This window comes from Ursus americanus, chromosome 15 (assembly GCF_024610735.1).
Source record: "Ursus americanus isolate L20-20 chromosome 15, mUrsAme1.1.p, whole genome shotgun sequence".
Lineage (NCBI taxonomy): Eukaryota > Metazoa > Chordata > Mammalia > Carnivora > Ursidae > Ursus > Ursus americanus.
In genome coordinates, this window is record NC_142141.1 from 33,299,971 (window position 1) to 33,313,760 (window position 13,790).

Genomic DNA, 13,790 nt, shown 5'->3' on the forward strand with positions numbered 1-13,790 from the left:
TAGGTTCAACCACAAGACTGTCTTTTATACAAACAGGATCGGGAAGTCACATCAAAGGGCCGAGCAAAACCATGGGCAAAGCAGCTGGGTGAACCAAGTTAAAAAGAAGACAAGGAAAGCTGCAGAATGGCGAGGAAAGGCAGAGACGCATAGGAGGGATAAGACGGGAGGGGGGAGGCGAAGAGGGAGGGGAGAGGAGAAAGCCGAGCGCGGACGTCAGGAACAAAAGCTCCCGCGGAGTCTGGCGGAGGCACTAGGGGAGCATGAGGTGTTTGAATAATTATTAAAATTAGCATGTGTCTGCGCCATCCTGTGGGTGTGGCGCAGAGCGGAGTGTAAACTCTAGCGGGGCCGGAGCAAACATTGGATTAGCGGCAGCAGCCTGCCAGCCTGCCGAGGAGTGCGGGGACCAGCGCGCGGCACGCCGACCGGCACGATGGCCTCGTCTCAGGGGAAGAACGAGCTGAAATTCGCCGACTGGATGGCAACTCTTCCGGAGAGCATCCACAGCATCCCCCTCACCAATTTAGCCATCCCAGGTAGGCGCGCGGAGGCTGCCGACGGGGCGCTCCGCCTGCCCCGCCCTGCATTATCTGCCCCGAAGCGGTAACTTGCCACGCTGCACGAGGGAGGGAAACTCGTCCCCAGGGGTGGCTCTCCGGCCAGGCGAGCGCGTGCCGGGGAACCTCGGGCCTCTGGCGTTTTGAGAACCTCTGGGGACCGTGGCGCGGCGAGTCAAGGTGACTGCCGTTGCCCTGGGCTTTGGAAGCAGGCAGGCTGTGCGAGAGGGCTGGGGCAGGGGGAAGCCTCGGCTCTAGGATCCGCCTTGCGCCCCCTCCCGCGGTTTTCCTCGCAGACTTGGGGGTGCAGGGCCGATTTCTGGGTTTGTGGGGTGACAGAGCGCGGTGAGCGCGAGCTGGTGTCCTGAGGGCTCGGCTTCGGCTCGTGGACCTCCGACTCCATCTCTGTCAGGGATGGAGCGGATTTGGTAGATCTCTCGGTTAGAACCTACCCGAGTCATTAATATTCGTCCCCAGTCTCCTTTAAAGAGACAAAGCGTTTCCCTAAGAGCGAGGAAAGTTCTGGGACCCGCGGCGGCGTGATCTCTGCCCTTGACCGGGAGCTGAAGGGAGCGAGGGGTCGAGGGCGCCGCTTCCCGGTCTGCGTGGACCCGGCGGGCTTGGCGGGGTGGTCACCGTCTGGATTCTGTTTCTAGTGCTGTTGGCTACGTGCAGCGCCGGGGTCAGGAAAGCAAACCCTTGCGGACCGTGCGTCTGTTGCTCGGGACCCAACCCCAGCGGGGGAACCTGCCTGAGCAGCGGCGGAGGGGTGGGCTTCACAGGCAAACCAAAGGAGAAAGGGGAGTATGCGAGTGTCCAGACAGCCTAGAAGGAAGGAAGTCCGGGCAAAGCTAGGAAGAGACGCGAGGGATCCAGAGGCTTCAGCATGGCGCGCGCGGCTCAGATCAGAGGACTAGGCAGGTTTCTGGGGCGGGAGCGTGCAATAGCCCCTAGCTCAGGTGTGCGGGAGAGAGGGACGTTTCAGGGCCGAGTACTACAGTGACAGCTGGGGATACAGCCATACTTCGTTACCAATTTGACTTTCCACTTGCGCTGAGGGTGCAGATGCCTGATTCTCCCAGGAGCCGGCTAGAGGGCAATTTACCCACAGGTAGTCCACCCCCTGCCCCGAGCTCAGCTCGGTTATCAAGTTCAACCTTCTGGTCTGTCTCCTCTTTACCCCATCGAGCGCCCCCTCCCAGCCACTGGAGGAAGACATAATACAGAAGAAAGAAAAAAAAAAAAAAAAAAAAAAGGAAGATAAGGGTTCCTTTGAAAAATCCCAACAGGCTCTAATCAGCAGCTCTGGAATTGATCAGTAACTCAAATCAATGGTCGTTAGTCAAGTGGATGTTTGGCTACTATGACAGACACTGGCTGTACTGTGAGCGCCAACCCCTGAAGGAAGGGTTTGTTTCCTTTTGCCCTTCTTCAAGAGGTAGCTTCCCAAGAGTCCAGGTATCTCCAAGGAAAAGAACAAACCAACTTCTCCACTGTGCACTTACCCTGCTACCTGGGTAGCCTGGGGATTGCTCTTTTGAAGGAGACAGTAGAAAGTACACAACTTTGTTGGCAAAATTTCACTCTCACTTCCACAGGCGTTCCTATCTTCTTTGCTTCCTTTTTATTTGGTTTTTAGACAGTTGCTTTCATAAGATCTCACCTGAGCATTTCCGTACACATAGAAAGTAATAAAAGCAAGGACTCTGATGCCAGCCTTCTGATAGGTGACCCGCCAGATACATAGGGAGTTAAGAAGCCTAAGTTCACATTGCTAGTTCTGAGGGATGGTATGATGCTATGTCAGAATCTATATTACATTTCTGTAATTTTTCACTTTTCGAAGTCCTAATATGTACACCAGATCACAGAACCCTTCCCCAAACCTCATCAAGGGGGCAGTGCTGGTACTATTAACTCCATTTCATAGGTGTAAAAATTGTAGCTCAATGAAGGCATATGATTTACCGTCAGTTCAGTGATCTGACCCCTAAAGTGGTCCTTAGGGAAAGTCTCTTAGGAATTTTCGAGGGAAATGCATTGGGATTTGTATCTGGATGGCTCAGTAGCAACAGCTACTAACCAGGGTGAGGGGACAAGGAACTAGGCATTAGCAAGATACAGGGCAATTTTCCTTTTCTCCCCATGGGACAAAGTGAAAACCTGAGGTCAGAGCCTTTGGTATTCTGCTTGTCTTCCAGTAGACGCACTGGGGGTAAGATTGGGAGGCTCTGCATGGCATCTACTTTGAGTATAATACCGAGAGGGGTTGTGGCATTGGATGCAGTGGGAATTTTCACTGCTTTCCCAGCCCTTCTTAATATTATATTCAAAGTGAATCCCCTGCAAAGCCTCCCATTCTTATCCCCAGTACTTCTGAGAAGAAGAAAAACAACAACAACAACAACAAAACAAAACATGTCTCACCAAATCCACATCCTTGAATTTTCCCATGATTTTGTAAAGTCGGTTTGGTAGATCCATAAATATAAATCTAGGTGTAAACATGGGTTTGGTACTTTTCTGCATTACTCAACTGTGAGAATTTTTGGAGGAAAAAAGACATTCAAAGTTTGATAGAGAAGACTAATTGGAGACTATTAAACACTAATGGAATAATTGCCTTAAAATCATGCTAATAGCTTCCTGGCTGCTACATGTTTACTTGGCCAGTTGCTACAGCTTGAATTAAGTAATTATCTCCACCATTTAAAACCACTCCTGATGCACCATACAAGTGTTTCTGTGGAAGGGAACGACTGCTCGGTCATCCTCAAAGTTCAGGTTTTCTTAGGTGAAGCAACCAAAGAGTGAAGAGCTGCTTAATTACGAGGCCACCCCCTTGGGGCAGCTGACCCAGATTACCCAGGGCTAGTGCAAAGAACAATCTGCAGGTGCGTGATATTCCCCACCCCGAGTGCCATTCTGTCTTCTCTAAACATTTCTCAAGTGTCTGCATCTTGAATGCTTTCAGAACCAAATCGCTTACTGGCTGCTTTGCATTTAAATGGCCTCATGATTTGGTATTGACTGGCCTAACGAATTAAGTTAGTAATCTGTATTAGTAGTTTTACTTCCGGTTTATTTTACAAAGGCTTGGTGCTGTCAGACTACATCGACAGTTACTCAGATTTTCCTTTCCTTCTTCATTTCTTCCAGTCTCTGATGCCACCAAACTAAATTTTCATTCATACATGTTTTTTAAACAGTATCCTGGCATTTTGGGTTATGAGAGATGCTTCCTGTCACTACAGGCAGGTGAGAGAATAAACAGAAATGGAAGCAGGAAGACAAATGGTAAAATTCAGGGGAAACCGAGTCTGATGAATTTCTGGCATCTTCGCAGAAGAGTTCTAACCCTATAATCATGGCGCCTCCAGAACCATGGCAAAGAGTTCCATCATGGGAGGAAGCGAGCTTATTGCTTGATCTAGGTAAGGTGTTGGTGATCTGGGTCTATGATAGGGAGTCATTCTGTGCAAAATCTGGAAAGATCAGGAAGGGTTTTTTTATTCCACGAGAGGGTTCTGCCATACATTTTCTGATAGGTGATGAAAATCTTTGCATAATACAGCAAAGTGACCATGTAATAATGAAAGATTGGCCAAAATATTGTGGTATTGGAACTCAGAGAGAGTGTATGTTTCCTTGGAGTTCATAGAGAGGCCAAGACCTCCAGCTGACCCTAAAGACAGACTCCAGCAATCAGAGGCCCCTCTCCCCCTCCCCTATCCTTGGAACCTGCATTCCACCCACTGTTCCCACAGCTGGAGGCCTTTCAAGGACGCTGCCTTATGAGAGTAAGTCGTTACTGAGACCATCTGGCGGTCCACGTGACTGAACCCAGGCACGGCCTCTGTATAAAGTCTTAAGGTTGCAGTTGGTGGGTGTGAAGATCTTCTCTTCCTGTGGCCACCCCGAACAAGCCTCGTATGTAAGTTTCCTTGCTTATTAAACCTGCCACCCACCAGTCTGGGGCGGCCTGCTTCTTTCTCTGGTCTCTTCATTTCCTCTGTGTACAGGGGTCAGTTTTCGAACCGACAGTTAAACAGGAATTGTTGATTGTGCTTTAGATAAGGGACACAGAAATGCTTTGGAAATCAATAATTATACCTGACAATTTTGTTCATTTTTTCAAGAAAATGCCAACGGCAATGAAAAAGAGCAGTTTTACTTAAAGAAACTAGATGTTTATACAGCTCTGATTTCTGTGTTCTTTTGTCTGCTTTTATTAGTTTTTCATTTCTTTCCTCACAACAATCTTTTCTTTTTCTTGCCAGTATTTCTGGAGCCAGCTGTCTTCTTCCTTTTCCTTCTAACTTACTATTTCTATTTTGATTGGGATGAGACCATCTACAGGACAAATCTACCATTGGGTCTAATTGTACAAATTTCTTTTAAAAAGCAGGGTTTTGGTTTTTGGTTTTTTTTTCACCATTTTAGTCAGGATGGTGATACAGAAGTTAATCTTTGAAAGCAACCAAAAAGTAACAAAATTGCTTAGGATGAATACCTTTTTTGTGTTGCCTTTCCAAGTCACAGTTTTGTTTTTGATTTTGCTAAGAAGGAAAAATTAAATATCTGGAACATCATTTATTCTAGGACTTTTTCTTGAGGAGTTGAACTGAATCACCACCTATTAATATAAAGTGATACTGATGCCATTTCACAGCTTACAAAATGTTTTCTCATGTACACACATGTTTTCTACATGTTCTGTCAATAAACCTCCAAGGCCTTGCTACTCAAAGTTGGTCCAGGGACCAGGAGAGGTAGAAATGTATCTCTGATTCCACCCTTCAGACCAATTTAATCATAATCAGCATTTAACAAGAGCCCGAGGTGACTTATATACACATTTAAAGTTGGAAAAACACTGCTTTAGGGTAGCTCTAAGGGGATCCTTTATGTAAGTGGCAGAGCCAAATTTAAATATACATCTTTGACTAAGCTCTTTCTTTTGGACCATGCAGTCTATTTATGAGTGTTCAAATTTATAATCAGGCTTAGAGCCAGAATGTGGGTATTTGACTCAAGGCTAATGGCCCAGGTTGGGAACATACTGAATAACTCATATTATAGTTCATCATGCACCTTGAACATAAATGTGACTTAATTGCTACCTAAGTGTTCAAATTAGGCCGCTGTGATAAATGTAAAACCTTTCCCCTCATTTCCTTAAAGTACTGCTATCAGCCATCAACAGCACTTAAAATCAGCCTATTTGGTGATGCTAGTGGTCGCTAATGGCAATTTAGGAAACATCCCTGTGTTGCTTCTTTGTCCATTTGGTCTCATTCTTTGTTGTGTTAAAGGCCCAGCTACTATTGTTGTATTTATAGGTTACAGAGTCATTCAATTTATCTATAAGCTAAACTTTTCAATATTGCTCTTGAGTAAAAGTGGTATCATGAAGGCAAAATCAGCATCAGAAAGCCATCAAAAACAAAGGTAAACAGTAAATTGATTTTTTTTTAATTAAAAAGGAAATGACCAATCTTGTTTGTATTTGCAAACCATGCCTCATTTATTTGAAGCATGGTTGACATGGAATGGAAAGATAAATGTGGTTTTTAGCTCACTTAGTTGAATTTTAGTTATTAAGCATAATCAGTGTTCCAAAACAGTTAACTTAAAAAAAAAAAAAACCCTCAATTTGCTAAAATGGATAACACAATGTTTATATGTTGAGGCTTACACACTTTACCCTTACAAAAATGTCTCATATCTTAGAGTTTCTTATGCTTAATTCCAACCCCACCCAATCAAAATGGAAAGCGTGAATTACAAAGAAGAGGAATGAGACGGTTGAGTGCCGTACATCAGCAGTAATATAGGGAATATTCGTGAGGGAAGGGTAAGAAATGAAGACACAGGGACACAGAAGGTAGGTTTTCCTAAACTCTGCCACCCCAGAGTAAAATCAAAATCATGTTAAATTGTCCATTTTTACCCTTCCCAAGCACTTCTTTAATGGACTTCCAAGTAGTTCTAGAAATCTTTGGACAAATTCTTAAGTATGCATTATAAGCCGATTTGGGGAGGGCTACCACATACCTGGTATCTGCCATTTTTCTTGCTTCCTGTTTTGAGGAAGCTTTGAGGAGTTGTCACTTTTGCTGATGGGACATCTAGAGGAACTGTGTTTCCATAATTTTTATACCTAAAATACCACTGCTACTGGCAGTCCCACCAGGGCCTGTGCTATATCTGCAGAGACCCAACATTGAGATGTCAGTGTGTAACAAGAGTCCTGGATTCCACCGTGGTCAAAGGCTCCCAGGGCTGGGTTCCACATTGTGGAAGCTGCAGATACCCACCTCTGCTGACCCTGTCTGCCATCGCTGCTAGAACTATGATTGCCAGCACTGACAGAACCCTTGAATCTTTTTGTGTAGGATGAATGTCCACAAAAGAGCTTTTTAAATTTATATTGATTCTTTTGTTGTTGCACCCTTACCCTAGGACTCAGGTATGAGTTTGTGAGGGCTGGATGGAGGATATTATGTAGAATAGACTTTGTTCTGTACTCTGAATTATTCTCAATTTTAGCCCACTCTCTATGTGCACATGTGTGTGTACATATAGTGTGTATTGACTTTACTTTTCCAAGGAACTTGTTTTCCCCCTGCCCAATAAATAGACCTCTGGTGGGTGCTACCTAATTAATCCTACCTCCAGACAGGTCCAGAGTAGGAATGCAGCTGGGGTCCGTATTGTTCCTGGTGAGCAGCCTGGGACAACCTAAATAGAGCCAAATAAATGGACATACCTAAAGTAATTGCTAACACCTCCATTGTTTGAAAGCAGAATAGTAGAGTAATAGATGTGCTCTGAGCCTTAAAGAAAAGGTTAAATCTCATGCATACATGCATATATATGCACAGATTTTAACTATTGTTGATCAAAGGGGTTAGCTCTGCTAATCTAGAAATTTTTGCCTATAACTACGGATGATGCTGCCTCTTACATAAAAGCATTCGTTTTGGGAAACCAGAGAGCATGTCACCTTAGTGGGTACTCAAGGAACTTCTAGACACAAGCATTTGTTACCCTCAAGAAGCTTATATATTCTCTTAGGTTAGGATTCGTCTTAGAAGATTGGAGGCCAGAAAAGTATCTAAATCATATATTCCAAAGGCAGGGGAGAGTGAGAGAGAAATTTACCATGTTTCAGATGGAATTTTGCTGCCAGAAGCTTTCGCCAGAGCCATATGCTTTTATTATGCTCTATTAAGAGAGGAAGATGGGTCAGGAAGCGGGGCAGAAGGAGATGGTTAAACATTCTTGAGAAGCAGCCAGGATTCGTCACCTCCGGAGACCAGGTACTGAAACAGATGGCACATAGATTCGTTAGATGTGCTCTTGTTATGTCCCTATATTTCATCACAGACCCTGGAAATGGACAGCTCTCTTACCACTGTATCTTAAATGCCAGCTAATACAACGTTTCCCATAGAATTCTTCCTGTGAATTCATTTTTAGGAAGCAGCCATGTTTATGCTTAGTCAACGTTATAAATGACGGTTGTGCTTCTTGATTCACTTGGAGAATTTACTTCATGAAGAAAAGTGGGCTAGGATGAATGGCAATTTTAGTTGCCTGCTAGGCTTTCCTGGAAGTCCGCTCGGCTTGTGGGGTGGTGAAGAGGAAGATCCACTCAGAGGCATCCTAACGGGCAAATGGGAACCTATGTCAATGCATGTGTCAGTCCACATTCCCCTGTGCAGGGGGGAGGAGAAAGAGAAGTAAGACCAGGGCTGTCTTTAGCAGAGCTAGCTCTAAACACACTCCTGCCATGTCCTGCCCCGGGCTTCTCTCCAGGGGAGAGGGTGGTGAAAGGTGGTCAAGGGGATGTAAAAATACTGACTTGAAAGTTGCTAGAGGGGAAGGCTACAGAATTAAGTTTTGTTTAGTCCTTATCACCCCCTCATGTCCTTATTTCTCTTTATATCTGCTCAAATTCCTTGGGTCTGGCATTAGAGTCCCAGTCTTGAAAATATCCTTAATTCTCTTATCTCCCTCTTTTTTTGTTCTGCTTACCTGGAAAAACTTCAACTCCATTAGTCTCTCTCTTTTTTTTTTTTACACCTATTCTAATATCAGAAAACTTCAGTGGCTAAACCTTACTGGGGGAAAATTACACAGCCTGGATGCCTCAACTCACTAGAAATTTCTGGCCATATATCTTATTGCACATCCCCAGTAAATTCATTTTCCTGGTCTCTGAGATGACAATTTCATAGCTCTTCTTGCTCCTCAAATCAACACTCCCCCCCCCAAACTTACGATCTAACCTTATAATTTACATAGAAAAATACATACAGAGAAGAACTTCCTCGGTTTCCCACCATTAACCCAGTAACTTACCTGCATCTATTTCTGCATGTTCTGCATTTTCTTTATGTAAGAGAAATTCCCAGATCCGCTCCACCTTCGCCAGTTGGGGTCTGGCTCCCATCCACTCAAATCTCCTCAGAGTTTACTCCCAAATTCATCGCCTCTCTCTCGTGTCATTATTTTTCTTTACTTCTGCTGGATCACTTTAGTCAGTACACAAACATATTATTGCCCCTGTTTAAGAAAAAAAAAAAAAAGGCCGTATCAGCCTTTCTCTCCACTGTACTAGATCTCTCTGATATTTGTAAAAACATCCCCTCTGTTTCCTTTTCTCTGGCTAGCCCATGCTAATCTCATTATTTCCCTACCACTGCACTAAAATCGTTTTTATCAAGGTGCTAGTGATCTGTATTTTGCTTAAGCTAATGGTTAATTCTTTATCATCTTATTTGATCTTTCAGCATCATTTGATGTGTTTGACTACATTTCTGTTTTTGTTTTTTTTTTAAAGATTTTATTTATTTGACAGAGATAGAGACAGCCAGCGAGAGAGGGAACACAAGCAGGGGGAGTGGGAGAGGAAGAAGCAGGCTCACAGCGGAAGAGCCTGATGTGGGGCTTGAACCCAGATTGCCAGGATCACACCCTGAGCTGAAGGCAGATGCCTAACTGCTGTGCCACCCAGGCGCCCCTACATTTCTGTTTTTAAACATGTTCTTCCTTTGACCTTTTTATGACCCTTTAAAATATTGTGCTAAAAAACCTACCGTGAGATTTACCCTGTTTTTAAGTATACAGTGTTATTAGTTATTAGTATAGGGTTGTATAGCATATCTCTAGAATGTTGTCATCTTGCATGACTGAAGCTTTATATCCATCAAATAACAGCTCTTTGTTTCCTCCTCCCACCAGCCTCTGGCAACCACTATTCAACTTTTTGCTTTCATGAGTTTAACTTCTTTAGATACTACTGAGTGTAATATTTGTCCTTCTGTAACTGGCTTATTCACTTCCCATAATGTCCTCAAGGTTCATTCATGTTGTAGCATATGACAGTATTTCCTTCTTCATGGCTGAATAATATTCCATTATGTATATTCCACATTATATGTATCTGTTCATCTATTGGTGGACATTTAAGTTGTTTCTGTATCTTGACAGTTGTGAATAATGGTACAATGGACATAGGAGTGCTAATAGCTCTTTGATATCCTAATTTCAGCTTTGGGTTTTGTTTTTTTGTTTTTTGTTTTTTTGTTTGTTTGTTTTTTTGGATAAATAGCCAAATATGGAATTGTAAGGTCATATAGTAGTTCTGTTTTTATTTTTTTGAGGAACCGCCATATTATTTTCCTCAGCACCTGTATCATTTTACAATCCCATCAGTAGTAAACAAGGGTTCCAGTTTTTCCACATCTTCACCAACACTTGTTTTTTGTTATTGTCTTTGATGATGACCATTCTAATAGGTATGAGGTAGTATCTCACTGCAGTTGTGATTTTCAATTTCCTTGATGATTATTGATGTTGAACATCTTTTCATATACCTGTTGGCTATTTGTATGCCTTTTTTTGAGAAATGTCTATTCAAGACTTCTGCCATTTTTAAATTGAGTTATTTGGTATTTTGCTATTTGGTTGTAGGAGTTAATTATATTTGTTGGAAATTAATCCCTTATAAATATATGGTTTGAAAATATTTTCTCCCATTTCATAGGTTTCCTTTCTACTCTATTGATTGCTTGATTGCTTTCTTTCTGTGTGGAAGTTTTTTAGCTTGTGGTCCCACTTTTCTATTTTCCTTCTGTTGTCTGTGCTCTTGTTCTCCTATACCAGAAATTATTGCCAAGACCAATGTCCAGAAATCTAAGAGCTTTACTGTTTCAGGTCTTATGTTTAAATCTTTAATTCCTTTGAATTAATTTTTGTGTATGGTGTTAAGGGTCCAGTTTCATTCTTTTGAATGTAGATATCCAGTTTTCCCAACACAGTTATTGAAAAGCCTATCCTTTCATCATTTTATATTTTTGGCAACTTTGTCAAAGGTCAGGTGACTGTAAATGTGTAGGTTTATTTCTGGGCTCTCCATTTTGTTCTGGTGATCTATGTGTCTGTCCTTATGCTAGTACCATACTGTTTTGCTTACTATAGCTTTGTAATATGTCTTAAAACATGAAGTGAGTCCTCCAGCTTTGTCCTTTTTTCTCAAGATTATTTTTGCTATTTGGGTTTTTGTGTGTGTGTGGTTTCATGTGAATTTTAGAGTTGTTTTTTCTATTTCTATTAAAAAAATCATTGGGATTTTGATGGAGATCACTTTGAATCTGTGGATCAATTTGGATAGTTGGGACATTATAATATTGTCTTCCATCCATGAACAGGGGATATCTTTACATATATGTGAATCTTCAGTCTGTTTCACAAATGTTTCACAGTTTTCTGAGTACAAATATTTTACCTCCTTGGTTAAGTTTATTACTAAATGTTTTATTTCTTTAAATGCTGTTATATGGGATTGTTAATTTCCTTTTTGGATAGTTTATTTTTAGATACAGAAATGAGACTGATTTTTGTGTATTGACTTTTGTATCCTGCAACTTTACTTACTGCATTTATTCAAACAGTGTGTGTGTGTGTGTGTGTGTGTGTGTGTGTGTAATCTTTAGGGTTTTCTACATATTAGATCATATTATCTGCAAGCTGAAATCATTTTAGTTCTTTCTTTCCTATTTGAATGTCTTATTTTTCTTGCTTAATTGCTGTGTCTAGCTCCAGTACTATGTTGAATAGAAACGGTAAGAGTGGGCATACTTGCTTTGTTCCTAAGAACTTTTAGCTTTGAGTATGATATTATCATGGACATTTCATATATGACCTTTTTAATGTTAAAGTCATTTCCTTCTATTCCCAGTCTGCTGAGTATTCTTAACATGAAAGGGTTTTGAGTTTTCGTCAAGTGCTTTTTCTGCCTCTGTTGAAATGATCATGTACTTTTTATCTTTTATTCTGTTAATGTGATGTATCACATTGATTTTTTTTTTTTTAATATTGAACTATCCTTGCACTCTTGGGTTAAATCTGACTTGGTTGTGGTGTGTGATCCTTTTAATGTGCCGTTGAATCTGGTTTGCTACTATTTTATTGAGGAATTCTTTAACTCATCAGGGATATTGGCCTGTAGTTTTATTATCTTGTAGTATTTTTGTCTGGCTTTGACATCAGAGTAAATCTGGGCTCACAAAATGAGTTTGAAAGTGTTAGTTCCTCTGATTTTTTGGAAGAGTTTAAGAAAGGTTGGTGTTAATTCTTTAAATGTTTTGTAGAATTCAGCAGTGAAGCAGTCTGATCTCTGGCTTTTCTTTGTTCAGAGGTTTTTGACTACCAATTTAATCTCCTATTAGATATAATTTGTTCAGATTTTCTATTCATGTGTGTTTCTAGGAATTTATCCATTTATTCTAGGTTATACAGTTTGGTATATATTGTTCATACTAGTCTTTTTAAGTCCTTTTTATTTCTATGGCCTCAATTGTAATGTCTCCTTTTTCATTTCTGATTTCATTTGTTTAAGCCTTCTCTTTTTTATTATTTGGTCTTGCTAAAGGCTTGTCAGTTTTGTTTACATTTTCAAGAAACCAGTCCTTAGTTTTGTTTTCTATTTTTCTATTCTCAATTTCATTGATTTATTCTCTAATCCTTGTTATTTCCTTTCTCCTAACTTTGGGCTTAATTTGTTCTTTTCTTTAGTTTCTTGAGGGTCTAGAATTAGGTTGTTTGAGACTTCCTTTTTTTTTTTTTTACATTTAATTTATTTGAGAGAGAGAGAGAGTGAGAGAGCACATGTGTGTGTGGGGGAGGGACAGAGGGAGAAAGAGAATCTAAGTAGGCTCCACACCCAGCACATGAGCCCCATGTGGGGCTTGATCTCACAACCCTAAGATCATGACCTGAGCTGAAATCAAGAGTCAGACACTTAACCAACTGAGCCACCCAGGCACCTTAAGACTTCCTTTATTAATGAAGGAATTTATTGCTATAAATTTCCCTCTTAATAATGCTTTTGATGTATCCCATGTGTTTTGGTGTGGTGTCTTCATTTTCCTTTGTCCTGAGATATTTTCTAATTTCCCTTTTAATTTCTTATTTGACCCAAATTAACCAAATTTCTTATTGGTTATTAAAGAGTATATTGTTTCCATGTATTTGAGAATTTTTCAGTTTCATTCTACTGATTTCTAGTTTTGTTCCATTGTGGACAGAAAAAACACTTGATGTGATCCTAATCTTTTAAATTCCTTGATCTGTTTTGTGGCCTAACATGTAATCTCTCCTGGAGAATGTTCCATGTGTGCTTAATAAGAATGTGTATTCTCTATTTCCTTACTGATCTTCTGTCTGGATGTTCTATCCATTCTCCAAAGTGGCATATTGAAATTTCCTATTTATGTCTCCTCTCAGTTTTGTCAATGTTTGTTTCATATATTAGGTATGTGTTAAGTACATGTATGTTTATAATTTGTATATTTTCCTTGTGAATTGACCCTTTGTGGTTGTATAATATCTTTGTCTCTTGTGAAAGTTTTTGTCTGTTTTCACTATTGCAAGTGTGGCTACCTCTGCTCCCTTTTGGTTACCATTTATATGGAATATCTTTTTTGATCCTTTCATTTTCAGCCTATCTGTGTCCTTAAATCTAAAGTGAGTCTCTTTTTTTCAACAGCACGTTAAAAAGATCATGCATTATTATCAAATAGATTGTATTCCTGGGATGCAAAGATGGTTTAACATATACAAATCAACAAATATGATATACCACATTAATAGAATCAAGGATAAACATCATCATCTGATCATCTCAACAGATGCAGATAAAGCTTTGACAAACTCAAT

General features: G+C 40.9%; 1 protein-coding gene across 2 annotated transcripts in view; it reads left to right on the plus strand.

Moving 5' to 3' along the window:
* The first annotated feature begins 206 nt into the window (after positions 1-206).
* Positions 207-13,790, plus strand: part of PLCXD3 (phosphatidylinositol specific phospholipase C X domain containing 3) — a 167,945-nt gene continuing 154,361 nt past the window's right edge. For both annotated transcript variants that reach the window (XR_015726866.1, XM_045787347.2), the window contains exon 1: positions 207-539. Coding sequence is in view for 1 of the 2 variants with exons in the window: in XM_045787347.2 (XP_045643303.1) it covers positions 437-539 (103 nt within the window). In the remaining variant the exon portion in view is untranslated. The remainder of the gene's footprint in view (positions 540-13,790) is intronic.